The sequence below is a fragment of the Xenopus tropicalis genome, chromosome 10, assembly GCF_000004195.4.
Source record: "Xenopus tropicalis strain Nigerian chromosome 10, UCB_Xtro_10.0, whole genome shotgun sequence".
Taxonomy (NCBI): domain Eukaryota; kingdom Metazoa; phylum Chordata; class Amphibia; order Anura; family Pipidae; genus Xenopus; species Xenopus tropicalis.
The window spans coordinates 33,287,354-33,304,682 of record NC_030686.2 but is presented as its reverse complement, the minus strand read 5'-3'; the positions used below and the strand labels follow the sequence as shown (position 1 = coordinate 33,304,682).

The window sequence follows — 17,329 nt, the reverse complement described above, 5'->3', positions numbered from 1 at the left end:
CGAGCACTCAATACGAAAGTACTGGGTATGAAAAAGTCGCGACAATTCGCAAAATTTGTAATAGCAATGAAAAAGTCGCGACAATTCACGAAAGTGATAATATCTATGAAAAAGTCGCGACAATTCGCGCAAGTCGTAACGGCTACGAAAAAGTCGGAAAAAATATACGAAAAAGTCGCAAAATGTTCGTTTTCCAATCGAAGGCACCTGAGCAAAATCTGCCGTCAGGGCTGAATCGGCAGAAGGAGGTAGAAATCCTATTGTTTCTACCTCTTTATCTGCCTTTTCAGCCCTGAAGGTCAGTGGTGGGTCTGACGATCTTTCGTGCGACCGATGGTTGTACGAAAGATCGCAGATCGCCACGTGTGTGGCCACCTTAACTGTGTTTTTGTAAGGGTCATTCTGATCTGATATGGGCAGGCTTTGTGAATCTTACTGGCTAGCTGTATGCCAACAAATGAAACTGCTGGAGTGAGATTTGTGGTATTCCACATATAAAATAATATTCCATAGCAGGGATCCCCAACCTTTCTTACTCGTGAGCCAAATTCAAATTGGAGAGCAACACAAACATCATAAAAGTTCATGGAGGTGCCAAATAAGGGCTGTGATTGGCTATTAGGCAGCCTCTATGCACCCTATCAGCTTACAGGAGGCTTAATTTGGTAGGAAATCTTGTTTTTATTCAACCAAAACTTGCCCCCAAGTCAGGAATTCAAAAATAACTCCCTGGTTTGGGGGCACTGAGAGCAACATCCAAGGGGTTGGGGAGCAACATGTTGCCCCCGAGCTGTTCTATAATATATACATTCATGTACTGCTGTAGAATTTGACCCGGGTAGTATATAACAAAGTTTTATTGTTATAATATATATTAATGGGAGCTGATAATACAACTTACCGTACACGGCAAGATAAAATTGTCTGCTTCTTGAAGAAACTGAAGATCTTCCTTCAAACACACAGACATTAGAGTAAACACTTTTTATGCACCCACAACTAATACCTTGATACCTCCAATAACAATTTTAAGCATAACACAGTCTGAGATTCATCTGAAAGTGTTTCACAAAACCTAAAACCTGTAAATCTTTGGATAACTAAACACAACGACTTTCACAACTGAATACATTTTTCTTTTGTGGTCGATTCAGTATGGGGCCAAATCCAAAATGGATGTAATCAATGCATCCCTATTTGCTAGCAACCAATAAGGCAAATGTAATTAATATGCAATTGCACTCACAGTGTAGTCCATGATTCCGTATAGTGTGGTCACAGGAAAAATGAATAAGTATATATAGAACCAGGGAAATATAGATATTTCATTACTAGCTGGGAAAAAAGTAATCTGCAGGGAGAATATAAAGGGTAGATAAACAATATTAAGAAACAAGAAAACATCATGTTGCACAATATATATCTCCCATTACCTCGAAATCAGAAACCCCCATACAGCCTGCTGCTCCCCCTCCCACACAAACAATGCAGATTCAGAAGCACAAATCGCTATGGGGTTGCACACAGTGCTCTTGGTTTACTATGGGAAATACCTGACTCATACAATTTAAGCATTGAATTAAGCATTAAATCAAATAAACTTGAATATCGAATCCTCGCTTATTTATTAATGTAGTTAACTAGTCTGAATAAAAAAACTCGAATTTTCAAGTTTACAAACTCAACTAAAACTCGATAACTTGATTATCTCGAATTGAAAATATGGCTTTACTTTGCCCTGGGCAACTCCCATTGACTTCTATAGAAAAGCTTTTAGATGCCGGAGTTTTACATTCAAGTTTTCAGTTTTTTTCCACTTAATAAATACCAGACATTCGGGTTTTTGAGCCATAATTTGAATTCAAGCTTCTGTAGCACAAAAAAAACCTCAAATTGTGAAAAAAAAATCAAACTCAGTACAGGTATGAGATCCCCTTTCCGGAAACCCATTATCCAGAAAGCTCCGAATTACGGAAAGGCCATCTCCCATAGACTCCATTATTAGCAAATAATTCTAATTTTTAAAAATGATTTAATTACCCCTTATTGGGGGCAGAACAGTCCTATTGGGTTTATTTAATGGTTTAATTTGGTCCCTTTTCTCTGTAATAATAAAACAGTACCTGTACTTGATCCCAACTAAGATATAATTACCCCTTATTGGGGCAGAACAGTCCTATTGGGTTTATTTAATGGTTAAATGATTCCCTTTTCTCTGTAATAATAAAACAGTACCTGTACTTGATCCCAACTAAGATATAATTACCCCTTATTGGGGCAGAACAGTCCTATTGGGTTTATTTAATGGTTAAATGATTCCCTTTTCTCTGTAATAATAAAACAGTACCTGTACTTGATCCCAACTAAGATATAATTACCCCTTATTGGGGCAGAACAGTCCTATTGGGTTTATTTAATGGTTAAATGATTCCCTTTTCTCTGTAATAATAAAACAGTACCTGTACTTGATCCCAACTAAGATATAATTACCCCTTATTGGGGGCAGAACAGCCCTATTGGGTTTATTTAATGGTTAAATGATTCCCTTTTCTCTGTAATAATAAAACAGTACCTGTACTTGATCCCAACTAAGATATAATTACCCCTTATTGGGGGCAGAACAGTCCTATTGGGTTTATGTAATGGTTAAATGATTCCCTTTTCTCTGTAATAATAAAACAGTACCTGTACTTGATCCCAAATAAGATATAATTACCCCTTATTGGGGGCAGAACAGCCCTATTGGGTTTATTTAATGGTTAAATGATTCCCTTTTCTCTGTAATAATAAAACAGTACCTGTACTTGATCCCAACTAAGATATAATTACCCCTTATTGGGGGCAGAACAGCCCTATTGGGTTTATTTAATGGTTAAATGATTCCTTTTTCTCTGTAATAATAAAACAGTACCTGTACTTGATCCCAACTAAGATTTAAGAATTACCCCTTATTGGAGGCAAAACAAGCCTATTGGGTTTATTCAATATTTGAATGATTTTAAGCAGACTTAAGTTATGGAGATCCAAATTACGGAAAGATCCCTTATCCAGAAAACCCCAGGTCCCGAGCATTCTGGATAAAAGGTCTCATACCAGTATAATAAATATTATTACTACCCCTGCCATAGAGTCTATGGAGCCAGCATAAATTCTATAGATTCTATAGTTCCAAGCTCTTCTTTGAGTTATGCAGTACTGCTTGTTTACTACAGGCAAGGGACCTGTTATTATGAACACTCTGGACCTGGGGTTTTCAGATAAGGGATCTTTTTGATCACCATACTTTGAGTCTGTTAAAAATAGTTTAAACATTAAACAAACCCAATAAGACCGGGCATCCAATGGGGATTAATTACAAGCGCTGTTTTAATAATCGTAATCATTTATTAAAAATTAAATCTATGGGAAATAGCTGTCCCATAATTTGGAGCTTTCTGGATACTGGGTTTCTGGATAAGGGATCCAATACCTGCATGTGGTGTAGCAAGTAGTGATGAGCAAATTTTTTCGGCAGCCATGAATTCACAGCGAATTTCCTCATTTTGCCATTGGCGAATTGTTTTGCAAAATTTCAAAAAAATTAGGCCTGCGGGAAAATTTGTTGCGTGTCAAAAAAAGTCGCGGTCACGTCAGATTTGCTCATCAAAATGACCACGGTCACAGGAAAAAAAAGACACGTGCAACAAAAAAAATTTTCACAACAAACACGCTTCGCATTTTGTGAGTTTTCCTGGCGTTTTGCAAATTTTCCGGCAAAACGAGACAGATTCGCTCATCACTAGTGGCAAGATCCAAGAGACTTGAAGTGCGAAGGCTAATGTAACACTAGGCTAATTCTCTGTTACAAGAACACCTAGAATGGTACAAACATGGGCCACAATGGAGTCTCATGGGCCACTGATTCTAGTATTTGGAGTAGAGTCCAAGGAGAAGGCTGGGTAGGTAACAGGCAGACAGATAAAGCTAAGCAGAAATTTGCTTTTATTCAACTGAACAAACTTAAATACAGATATAACTAAAGTTTGGCCCTGGCACAACAAGGCAAGGCTGGAATAAAGCAAAAAAGTAGCCAAACTAGGAAAGGAAAATTTGAATCCAGTTAGTATTACTAACATTTGCAGACAAAGCCCTCTAGTGACCAAAAGAGGGAAACAATGCAATACATGGGGTATGGCTTTTTAATGGATTACAATAAAGCTTTTTATTTTTTATTCTTTTGCAGACTTAATTTTTAAGTAAGGCTGGAATAAAGCCCAAGGTTCAGGAATGGTCAAGGCTGGCAACGTTCAGGCAAAGTCAGACAGGCAGGCAAGGAACAAGTAATGCAAGGAGTGGCTACCAAGTGCAGAGCGACCAGCAGGGGATGAATTGCCTAAAGTTGTGATGTGATCCTTGAGAAATCCCCCAGCCCATCTTCTGCATTAACTTTGCCAAGGACTACAAGCTAGCTACCAGGCTGGCTTAAGCTGGAGGTATAAGGAGTCGCTGCACTGAATTGTAATGCCACTGCTTGCGAATTTATGGAAAAAAGAAAACATGTACATGAGGGTATTAAGGCCCAAAATATTCTGCAAAAAAATGTTCTTCCCTGCCCAAAAATGTTTTTGAAGAGAAAAGGAGGGGCAGAAGTTTTTGTACTTCTCCAGGCTGAAATATACCAATAAAAAATATACCACATGCGCTAGAAGCCTATATGGCCCTATCTTCAACTGCAGCTATCCAGTGAAACTGCAAAGACAGAAACGTTTAATTCTACTTACTATAACAAAGAATAATGACCAGCTGTCCCGGTGGATTTTTCCTTTCCCAAAAATAAAGGAGATGACGTAAACATACAGGATCACAGCCATGCCGTAGCCGAACATGCCAGCGATCTGTAATGGCAAATATTCCGGTTAAGAGAAGGTTTACCATAATGATTTTCGTTCTCTTGAAATAAACCTTTCTATTAATATTTTGTTTTACAGATTTTCAGTTTCAGTTGTTCCATTTGGACCTAGGTGGAAAAGTGGGACTAATATAAAGGAGAATGGGACAAATGCAAAATACATTTAGGTATAATGTATATTTCAGGACTATAAAAAAATCAACTACCAGCGGTCTATAATTTGTTTCTTTTTTCACTAGACAAAACAGCTTAAAGGAATACTGTCATGGGAAAACATGTTTTTTTTCCGAGCACATCAGTTAATAGAGCTTCTCCAGCAGAATCCTGCATTGTAATCTGTTTTTCAAAAACACAAACTGATTTTTTTATATTTAATTTTGAAATTTCACATGGGGCTAGCCATATTCTTCATTTCCCAGGGTGCCACAGCCATGTGACCTGTGCTCTGATAAACTTCAGTCACACTTTACTGCTGCGCTGCAGGTTGATGCGATATCCCCCCCCTCCCAGCAGCCGATCAGCAGAACAATGGGAAGGGAGCAAGATAGCAGCTCCCAGTAGGTATCAGAATAGCACTCAATAGTAAGAAATCCAAGTCCGGCTTGGGACTCCTCCACTTACATGGGAGTAGGAGAAACAATAGGTTACCTGAAAGCAGTTCTAATGTGTAGCGCTGGCTCCTTCTGAAAGCTTAGACTCAGGCACAATGCACTGAGATGGCGCCTACACACCAATATTACAGCTAAAAATACATTTGTTGGTTCAAGAATAAAATTTTAAATGGCAGAGTGAATTATTTGTTATGAAAAGTGTAATTTACAAATAAATATACCATACAAATCATGATAGTATCTCTTTAAAAGGAACAGTGTTCAAGTAAATCCTTACCATCACCATAGCAGTGATGAAATTTAATAGAAAGTAGGAGTAGTTGTTAAATGCAAAAAGTATGGCCGTCATCAGGAAGAGTAAACTCCAATAGAGAATGACATCCACAAGCGCTTGGCCAAACCAGTATGCAGAGGGAAAGAGACCAGCGAGCCTCAGCTGAGTGCGAGCATTGATCTAAATAAAGCAGTAGAAGTCATAACTGTCATGCCATGGCTTATGCATCAATAATACCTTCTTGCTGACCAGATGTGGCACCCTTACTGACAGCCCAAATTTGAAAGAAAAAAACATTTCATCCCTCAATTAATGCTCTTGCTTCATTCCATTCAATGTAAGAAGAAAGGAAGTTAATAGGAAGAGGAAAGCATTTCAAAACTTGAAGTTAGAAGGGACAGAGACTGTTAAATACTCTAACAAGTATCGTAAAACAGCAGGAACTTAAACATAGAAACTGATTGAGGCACAGGCTAAGACTAACCCCAGAACGTTTTTTTGGCATATTGAAAGTTGCAGTTTAGAAAAGAGTGGCTACATTACATAAATAAAGATACAGAAAAAGCAATCGGTTCTTTTCTTTGGTGTATACAATATAGGTGTCAAAGTTTCTGAATTCACTTGATAGGGGCACTGATGGCTCAACGCAATCAAGTCAGTGGTTGACACAGGTTGTGGTACATACAGTAAATATGTACTCAAAATTGATACAAACAAAGCACCAGAGCTTTATTGAATAGAAAGAGCTTAGTTCACTTTGTACCTATGGATTGGAGGAAAGCTGATTTCAATATTTAGGAATTACAATCACAGCCAAGTAATTCTAGGCCAGTAAGTTTGACATCTGTGGTGGGCAACTTATTTAAAGGCTTGTTAAGGGATCACATTCAAAATGATGTTCTGGAGAATGGCATTATGAGCAGTAATCAGCATGGCTTTATGAAGGGCAGGTCATGTCAGACAAATCTGATTGCTTTTTATTAGGTATTTAGTAAGAAGTTGGACAGTGGGGGTGCAGTAGATGTGATCTATTTGGATTTGCCAAATCATTTGTTACAGTGCCAAATAAACCACTGCTTTCTAATCTAAGGTTTGTTTGTCTTAATAATGTTGTTTGTATATGGAAACTTTCTACATGCTTGTGTGTAGGGTAATAAGTGGGGTTCTACGGGGTTCTGTATTGGGTCAACTCTTATTTAATTTGTTCATTAATGACTTTAGAGAGGGCATTGTAATTTATCACTACAAATGACACAAAGCTATGCACCACAATTTTCACCATCCAGTATGTGGCTATGTTGCTGCAGGATCTTGACAATTCAGTGTCGATAAATCATACGCCCCGGAATTTAAAAATACACAAGCCACTTACAATACCATTAACAGGACTGTGTTAAGCAAATATATATAATGCCGCAGGACCAAGGAGTATTGTAGATAATAAATTTGGCTATAGCTGTTAAGGCCCCATCTAGACTATGCCGTGCAGTGTTGGTCTCCAGTACTTAAATGGGATATTACTGAATCAGGGTCAGATTGGGGGATGCAGTGCCCATCGGGGCTTCTACCTCAGGGGCCCCTGCACCCCCCAATGGCCCCCACCCATCCGACCCTGGAGGATCGGTGGAGTGCACTGCAGGATGCCCACTGGGTTTTTTCACAGTGGCCCAGCAGCCCAGTCCGACCCTTACTGAATTTATTGCTAAAGAATGGCTGCCCAAGTTGGGATTGTTTATAATGGAAAAGAGGCACTTAAGGGGGATATGATAACTATACATACATTTTACTGCCATATTTATTAACAGCATGGGTATTATGCACATCATTATGAATAAGTACAGTGCAGTTGTCTATAACAACAAATCTGCAAATACTTCTGGTCTATTGTAAGAAAATGAAAGCAAAGATCTGAATTTAGCTCCTGTCTTGCTCAGTTTTCACGCTATAATAAATATGCCCTTAATAATTCTATGCACATGAATACAGTGTGAAATTTCTCTGATAAACACTGTTTTGACTCTTTGACTGTAATGAATAGCTAAAAGCATAAGCAATAAAATAGCACTATTCAAGCAGGGTTTTGCCATACTGTTTATATTGATATCTTATTGGCATATTGGTACTAAAAAAAACCATATATGTAGTTACTGTTACTATATTTTATTTTACTGAACTTTCCTGCCAATGAATAAGTATCTACAGTTTAAGGTTGAGCTAAGGTTTTTCTTGACGCACAGCTGACCTGGTCAGACCGCTGCCAGAAAAAGGAATAAAAGTCACTTAAATATTTAATATACTCACCCAATATTTATTAGTTCAGGGCTGCTTAGATCTGCCTTCTAAACTAAGGGCAATACAATCTTCTTTGGAAAATTCATAGAACATGTGTAGTTACTCACCCTGTTGTCCTCAGTGCTGCTCATTGCAATGTGAGGGGATAGACCAGATGCAAAAATCATAAAAAACATAATTGATATATATGTTTTATGATGTATATCCATTTCATCCTGAAAAGATACAAATGAAACTTGCTTGTGAATCACAGAAAACAGTTAGACGTTTCCCTTTTTTTCAGGGTTTTTGTTGGGGGGAATTCTCTCGTGACGTCCTCCTTCCCTTCCTTGATTGCCCCTCTGGGTGTCTCTGGATTCTCATGGGGTAGGACCTGGCGGCAGCCAAGTAGCTGAGAGCCAGGCCAAAGGCCAAGGTGACCGTTTTACGCAGAAGAACACGCCTAGAGCAGAATCCAGTCACTCCCGCTGGGGTTTGGGTTCTCCATACACGACAGGTACCTAGAATAATTTGTGCTCTGAAAGAATCAATGTTCTGCTGACAAACCACAACATACATCCCATGGTCACAAAACAAATTTTATCAGCACTAATGATTCTATCGTCAAAGAATGTATTTTGTTAATACAGGTATAGGACACGTTATCCAGAATGCTCGGGACCAAGGGTATTCCGGATAAGGGGTCTTTCCGTAATTTGGATCTCCAAATCAATAAAACATGAATTTACCCCAATAGGATTGTTTTGCGTCCAATAAGGATTAATTATATCTTAGTTGGTATCCATTACAAGGTACTGTTTTATTACTACAGAGAAAAAGGAAATCAGTTTTAAGATTCTGAATTATTCAATTAAAATGGAGTCTATGGGAGACAGGCTTTCCGTAATTCGGAGCTTTCTGGATAACAGGTTTCCGGATAAGGGGTCCGATACCTGTACAAAATTATCAGTGTGAGCAGAGAAACAATTTTGAAGTCACAATTAATCAATCTTGGCTACACAAAGCTTTTAGCAAATGGTTTGTGAGTTTATTTTGTACTAACAAAATCCATTTTGTGAATATAAAATTAACTTTGGTATTAACAATTTGCTGTGCTAGTGTTCAGAAATAACTGCAATTATCTATCTACATACAGTACGTATTCTCTACAGGATGTTTAATTGCACCCACACTTTCTACTTTTGAATTGAGTGATTGAGGCCCCAAGATCAGATCAACCCAGTATATCAATGAATGACGCATTTGTTTGCTGACCTTTGAAATTGTCTATAATGTCCTCTAATACCAGTTTGGTGTATGTGCCATAATTAATTTTGTCTAAATTATTGCTGGGTAACACAGGCTTTAGAACTTAATTCTGTACTGTATTGGTGTAGGATCTAAATATGTTCAGGAACAAGATAGAGATACTACCCAGTATTACAATGGTGAAGATAATGACTATACGTACCATAGTTATTGGGTGGTTCCACACACGGACATGTTCTGAGACCTTAAAAACCTTCAAAAGAGCATTGCTGATGATATTTAGAAGTACTGGTAGTGCATTATGTGCCTTGGGGTTTGCCACAATGGTAAAATTATAGCCCTGTGTGTATTAAAAGTAAAAAAAACATGACATTTTCAAACCTAGAGCATTGATAATATTGACATTTTTTTTTTTTAATTAAATGTTTCTTAATATACTTTACATGCAGCGTTGAACTGGTGGGTGCAGGGCCCAAAGGGACCCACACCCCCGAGGTGCCCCCTCTGGCCGCATCCCCCAAACCCACCACAGGGGCCCTGCAGCGACCCCACCACCTGCCTGATATCCTCCCCTGAGCATGTGTAAGTGAAACGCGTCGGGGAGGATACAGCAGCCGGGGAAGCCGCAACAGGGATCAGGTCTGGGCCACCGAGACCCCACTAGGGCCCGAGTCTGACCCTGTTTACATGTCTAGAATCCAGCATGCTTTGAAATAGAAACAGAAAGCCTGTCTAAAAACATAAAAACACAGGAATCGCCGATGGGAGAGTCTCCTGAAGTTTCTTTGCGACTCTCCCCCAATTACCACGAGCCTAAAGGTTCCACCACAAACAGCTGAACTATCCTGTCATATTTCAAATACCATTGTGCAGCCATCTCTAACATCATTATAGAGCTTCTAAAAAACCTGACAGATACTGATAGATAAAGTATACAGATAGAGATACTGGGGTAGACATATATTTCTGCACTAAAATGTCCACGAGAAACCCAAAATATGTATCTAAAAGTCCAATCACCTTTTCCGCTTGAGAGACTTCAATTGCTCCTCTGTACTTTATAGTATCCATGTCATATTTGCCGTTGGCCACTTGTACTGCTATATTCTGTTCTTTCACTGCACCAATAAAGTCATCAATAGATGAACCTGTCTCAGATATAAAAATCTGATGTTTATATGAGGGCAGATATCTGAATGAGTTAGATCAGTGATCCCCAACCAGTGGCGCGGGGGCAACATGTTGCTCACCAACCCCTTGAATGTTGCTCTCAGTGCCCCCAAACCAGGGAGTTATTTTTGAATTCCTAGTTTTGGTTGAATACATAAATTTACTACCAAATAAATTAAAATGGTAAACTCGTGCAAATAAAAAGTACTCAAATTTTTGAGTTTTAAACATGAACTCATCAACTGGAATCGACAATATGGGTTGACTTTGCTTATGACAACTCCCATTGACTTCTATAGAAACTCGCAAGCTTTTAGATGGTGACGTTTTACATTTGAGTTTTTGGATTGTTTGCACTCAATAAATACCAGAACCATAATTTAAATTGATAAACTGTTACTGTCCAGTCATGTCATGTGTGAAGGGTTTTGTATTTCATGCTTTTTATGCGTGTATTCTGCACTCAGGCAGAACTGCCATCTAGAAATGACTAGTCCTTAGGCTAATGCCACAGGGAATAGCCATATCCATTTTGCAACAGTGACAGTTTGTCTGGTCACACAGCATGTACCTATGCAAATCTCACTCTAGTTTACCCCAGTCACATTTACTTAAATTTAAAGATGGAACTGACCTAAATCGTCTTTTGGATTGCTTAAGAGGCACAGAGTAAGCAGGAAAAGCCATGTTTTCAGAATTTTTCCCATTTTTATCAGTAGATAATAGGCTGAGAGAATGAGAGATGGGCATCAAATTCTTACCAGTGTTGTTATGAATCAGCAAATCTGTGTAGTATTTGTTTAGTCGACTACCAGGACTTTGAAAGTAGAGGCTTGGAGTAAGTTCCCAAGAAATAAATTTATTGGAAATATGAGCCATTATAATGCTTAGAATTGAAGCCAGAATAAAAAGAACAAGAAGTAACAATCTGAAAAAAAAAGAAAACTATTGTGAAGAAAAATATATATATCATAATGTGCCTATTAATATAGGCTAAAATATACATTACTATTAGGGATGTAGCGAACCTCAAAAAAAAAGTTCACGAACGCGTTCGCGAACTTACGCCAAAAAGTGCGAAAGTTCGCGAACTTTGCGAACCCCATAGACTTCAATGGGAAGGCAAACTTTAAAACCTAGAAAAGCCATTTCTGGCCAGAAAACTGATTTTAAAGTTGTTTAAAGGGTGCCACGACCTGGACAGTGGCATGCAGGAGGGGGATCAAGGGCAAAAATTTCTCTGAAAAATACGTTGTTGACACAGCGTTGCGCAAAAACGCAAGCTATTCCTATGTATACGCAAAGGCAGCTGGCAGACCTAGCGGAAATACGTGGCGTTTTTTGCTATTTCGCACTATTAGCACCATGGAAACGGGATTTGCTGAAAAACGCCATGTGTGGCTTGTGCTGCGTTTTTAGGCCGAGAAAAAACGCAGCGGAAAAACGCCACGCGAACCCAAATTGCGAACATGCGCGAAAAGTTCGCGAACTTGCGAACACGCGATGTTCGCGGGAATTAGTTCGCCGGCGAACAGTTTGCTACATCTCTAATTACTATGTGCTTAGCCACAGGAGCCAATGTGCCGGGTAAGCGAGTGTACAACTGTCAGTGTCTTTGTTAAAACTGGTACAGCAGAAGCAATGATTTAATAAATGAGAAGGAAAATAGAAAACAGTATGAAGTGTGAAACTGAGAAAAACTCCAGTGTTTGAGGCTAGCAGCAGGCTGAGGCAGGGTCCAGTATCAGGCTGGGAGTCAGGGCTGGTGGAAGACAAGCAGAGTCCAAAAGACAGGCTGAGGTCTGGGCAGGTAGCAGGCAAGCGGGGTCCATGCTGGAGATGTAAAGCAGGAGATCTACAGGAATATGAAAAAGGGTGGCATATGGAGCAAAGGAACAAGGCAAGGACTCAGAAACAAGAGAGGAACCAGAAAGGAACTATAAAGGTAATTGCAGGAGTTCAGACGAACAGCAGGCTGGGAAGTTTTAATCACAAGCAACTAAATTGCTTATGGCATAACCGTGATTAGTGACACACATGAAGTTATCACATTAGAAGGAAAGAGAGCAGAAGAGAGAGAGATACCATAAAGTTATTTTCATCATTTCTGTCCACAAAACCTGTACTAAGCATTGCCCACAGAAATGACAGCCAGGGCAACCAGGAGACACGACTGGATTGCATCTCCTGTTTTCCCTTTCTGTCAAAGCAAATGGTGAAAAATGTCGCCATCTAGTCACCCTGAGTGCACAAAATCTCTTGGATTCGCTCATGCACTCTAAAAGCCTGGAGTGGCTTTGTAAATTAAGCAGCACAACTTTTTCGAATTGTTGCAGTTTTGTCACATAATAAATCACAACAAATCCCAGCAAAATTGAGTTTTCACCAACAAAAAGCCCTACCCCCCCAAAAAAACATGCTTTAGTAAATGCCTCATTATTTGTTGGGAAGCTGATAAAGGTACAAACAGGACAGGTGGGTAATTAAAACCTGACCATTACAGCTCCACATACTCTATGAATGAGGAATGAAGTGATAGAATAGGAATTGGAAGTTGTTGGTGAAGACAGATGAAGAATAGGGAGACAAGTGGGACAGAGGAATTAAGGCAGAGTATACAGATATTATCCTTTGTTAACAGATGTCCACAATGTGAACAATATCATATCTTATTTCATGATAATAAATATTTCATTTTTATATATTTCTTTGCATTGACTTATAATACATAGTTACATAGTAAGTTAGGTTGAAAAAAGACACACGTCAATCATGTTCAACCATAATGCCTATATAAAACCTGCCTAACTACTAGTTGATCCAGAGTAAAGCAAAAAACCCATCTGAAGCCTCTCTAATTTGACCCAGAGGGGAAAAAAATTCCTTCCTGACTCCAAGATGGCAATCGGACCAGTCCCTGGATCAACTTGTAGAATGTAACATCCTTATAAAAATATAGATACAGTAACATTATTAATCTCAGAAATTGAAGATGTCATTACACCCACATAGATCTCAAGCTTTTAGTGTCATGTCTTAACTTCAGAAATCGAATCCTTGCAACAGCCAACACTTGTTGTCTCCACAGTTCCCAGCCACTTAGTGTCACATTTCCAGAGTCCGACATCAGTAAAAGTGACTCTTCCATTTCAGCAGAAATATCATATCTGTCTTCAGCTGTCCTAGACTCTGGGTTAAAAACATCATAATCTGCAGAAAGAGGCAAAAGGGGTTATTTATGACTCGCAAGAGCAGTCACTGTGCAAAATGGCCATAGTCATAGTCTGACAAAATGGAGTTCATTAAAGATACTTGGGTCCAAAGCCTCTCATTGCACTTTTGTGCAAGTTGCACGCATTCCTGCTGCCTTCTTCCTGCTTCTACTTAAGCTTCCCCTCTTCTATTAAGTGTGTCCATTAACACACAGAAACACTACTGCTATTGCCATCTATGAAAGTGATGGAGGCTCCAGGGTTCCCACAGCGCCTACCAGGGTCGGACTGGGGGTGCAGGGCCACCGGGGCTTCTGCCTCAGGGGCCCCTGCACCCCCCAATGGCCCCCGCCACATTCACACCCCCCCTGCACCCTGGAGGGTTCGGGTCTGGGCAGCCGTGGGCCACCGGGTTTTTTCCCAGTGCCCGGGGGCCCAGTCCGAAGCTGGCGCCTACATCAACAGACCCAGCAGTTTCACCCACATAATGAGGCTTGTGCACAACATTTTGATGTCAAGAGCTAAAGGCAACACCAGCACAATTGCATATGATTCACAATAAAGTGTAAGCAAAAGCGAATGAAGTTTGATGCATGTCCCCCTCACAGACCCAATAATATTGGAATTAAGGGCACTAAGGGGAGCACTTTTGCATCTCTTAGGGGCACATTTACTTACTCACGAATGGGCCGAATGCGTCCGATTGCGTTTTTTTCGTAATGATCGGTATTTTTCGTAATGATCTGTATTTTTTTTTTAATGATCGGAAAATTGTCGCGACTTTTTCGTTGCCATTTCGAATGTTGCGCAAAATCTGGCGATTTTTTCGTAGCATTAAAACTTCCGCGAAAAGTCGCGACTTTTTCGTAGCCTTCACGCCGAGTACGAAAGATTCGGATTCATTCAAGCTTCAGTATGGTGACTTTTCTTGGGCCAGGTTGGAGCTGCAGGGTGCCATTGAGTCCTATGGGAGACTTTCCTTGGGCCGGGTTGGAGCTGCAGAGTGCCATTGAGCCCTATGGGTGACTTTCCTTGGGCCGGGTTGGAGCTGCAGAGTGCCATTGAGCCCTACGGGAGACTTTCCTTGGGCCGGGTTGGAGCTGCAGAGTGCCATTGAGCCCTACGGGAGACTTTCCTTGGGCCGGGTTGGAGCTGCAGAGTGCCATTGAGTCGGTTGGAGCTGCAGAGTGCCATTGAGCCCTATGGGAGGCTTTCCTTGGGCCGGGTTGGAGCTGCAGAGTGCCATTGAGCCCTATGGGAGACTTTCCTTGGGCCGGGTTGGAGCTGCAGAGTGCCATTGAGCCCTATGGGAGACTTTCCTTGGGCCGGGTTGGAGCTGCAGAGTGCCATTGAGCCCTATGGGAGGCTTTCCTTGGGCCAGGTTGGAGCTGCAAAGTGCAATTGAGCCCTATGGGAGACTTTCCTTGGGCCGGGTTGGAGCTGCAGAGTGCCATTGAGCCCTATGGGAGACTTTCCTTGGGCCGGGTTGGAGCTGCAGAGTGCCATTGAGCCCTATGGGAGACTTTCCTTGGGCCGGGTTGGAGCTGCAGAGTGCCATTGAGCCCTATGGGAGACTTTCCTTGGGCCGGGCTGGAGCTGCAGAGTGCCATTGAGCCCTATGGGAGACTTTCCTTGGGCCAGGTTGGAGCTGCAGAGTGCCATTGAGCCCTATGGGAGACTTTCCTTGGGCCGGGTTGGAGCTGCAGGGTGCCATTGAGTCCTATGGGAGGCTTCCAAAATCATCAAAAAGTCTGAAAGTTTCGCCCGCCGCTTACGAGCGCTCAATACGAAAAAGTTGCGACAAGATACGAGCGCATCGTAATGGCTACGAAAAACTTGCGTTTTTTCGCGCAAATCGTATTGGTAACGAAAAAGTCGCGACAATTTCCGAAAAGTCGTAAAGGCGCCGAAAAAATCGCAAAAAATACGAAAAAGTCACAAAATGTTCGTTTTCCAATCGGAATTTTTCCAATTCGGATTCGTGGGTTAGTAAATGTGCCCCTTAGTGTTCTAGTTCTTATGTCCAGGGCCATAGTAAATTACCCCCCTTGTACATAAATAGGAAAAACAAACATTAGTTTAAGTTAGGGATGCACCAAATCCCTTGAAATGGATTCGGGGGGTTCGGCTGAACCCAAAAAACAAGGTTTGGTGCATCCCTAGTTTAAGTGGACTTCAGGTTTTGTCCAAAGGGATAGGATTAACATTAATAAAATAAAAAAAGGATTTTACCTCCACTTTCTATCTCTCCTTCCCCTTCTAGTTTTAAAAATACATCATCCAGGGTTGTCATAGAGACTCCATAGCTGACTATGCTGTTACCTACTTGGCCATCCAAATGACTAAATAAATCTAGAAAAAAAAGAGTCAACAGAGAGAAAATAATAAGACTTAGGAGAAATACTGCAAACATAAATATTTAATGTGAGCATCATGGAAGCAAGGAACTTTCTAATTATAATAAATTAGGAATTATGTTCCATAAGAGTAAGTATATTTATCATGCTGTGTAAAAAGTGGAGTAAAACATTACCGGTGATGTTGCTCATAGCAGCCAATCAGATGCTTTGCTTTGGTTTTCTAACTGTTGAAATCTAATTGCTGATTGGTTGCCCTGGGCAACATCACCTGTAATGCTTCACTCCACTTTTCATTACCCTTAAAGTCTCTTAGTATCACCCTCTGAGCCATCGGTCTCTTTTTATGCAGGAATAGGAGTCAGATTTCTATTGACAGTTAAGTGAAATAAATTGGTGTGTCCTTCCTTTGCCTAAACAAGGAATTAGCGCTAAAATAAACTACTGTGACACTTAGGGCCACATTTACTAACCCACGAATCTGAATCCGAATTGGAAAAATTCCGATTGGAAAACGAACATTTTGCGACTTTTTCGTATTTTTTGCGATTTTTTTCGGCGCCTTTACGACTTTTTGGAAATTGTTGCGACTTTTTCGTTACCAATACGATTTGCGCAAAAAAACGCGAGTTTTTCGTAGCCATTACGATATGTGCGAAAAAACTTGACTTTTTCGTAGCCATTCCAAAAGTTGCGCAAAATCTGCCGTTTTTTTTCGTAGCGTTAAAACTTAAAAGGTGCGACTTTTCGCGCAAGTTTTAACGCTACGAAAAAATCACAACATTTTGCGCAACTTTCGGAATGGCTAAGAAAAAGGCGCGACTTTTCGCGCAAGTTTTGACGCTACGAAAAAATCGCCAGACAACTTTCGGAATGGCTACGGAAAAGTCGCGTCAATTTTCCGAAAATTGCAAAATACCGATCATTACGAAAAAAACGCAATCGGACGCATTCGGCCCGTTCGTGGGTTAGTAAATGTGCCCCTTAGGGGGCCATTTACTAACCTTCGGATTTTTTTTTTCCAATTCAGATTTTTAGCGCTAAAAGTCACAGAAAAAAAAAGCTGCAACTTTTTAAGTAAATCTGCCCCAAAGGCCAAATAAAAAGACTAATTTCTGAGAGGGGGGATAGTGAATAATATGCCTTTACTTACTATACATTTAAAACCATGGTACCCACAGCTTCTTTATCATAATTTTTAAGTAGTGAAGAAATTACCAAGGATTACTACAGATGTCTCTCCATCGGGATGAAGCTGAAGTAACCCGCAGCAGGCA

At 40.3% G+C, this 17,329-nt stretch overlaps 1 protein-coding gene across 1 annotated transcript in view; it reads right to left on the bottom strand.

The window, feature by feature from the left end:
• The window catches only part of abca9 (ATP binding cassette subfamily A member 9), a 90,753-nt gene that overhangs the window by 13,684 nt on the left and 59,740 nt on the right, over nt 1–17,329 (bottom strand). Inside the window, exons 19-28 of the mRNA XM_031894645.1 lie at nt 15,928–16,047; nt 13,492–13,693; nt 11,245–11,411; nt 10,334–10,461; nt 9,516–9,653; nt 8,173–8,280; nt 5,777–5,953; nt 4,761–4,874; nt 1,247–1,351; nt 902–952 (exon numbers count right to left, since the gene is read on the bottom strand). Coding sequence (XP_031750505.1) covers nt 902–952; nt 1,247–1,351; nt 4,761–4,874; nt 5,777–5,953; nt 8,173–8,280; nt 9,516–9,653; nt 10,334–10,461; nt 11,245–11,411; nt 13,492–13,693; nt 15,928–16,047 — 1,310 coding nt within the window. The remainder of the gene's footprint in view (nt 1–901; nt 953–1,246; nt 1,352–4,760; nt 4,875–5,776; nt 5,954–8,172; nt 8,281–9,515; nt 9,654–10,333; nt 10,462–11,244; nt 11,412–13,491; nt 13,694–15,927; nt 16,048–17,329) is intronic.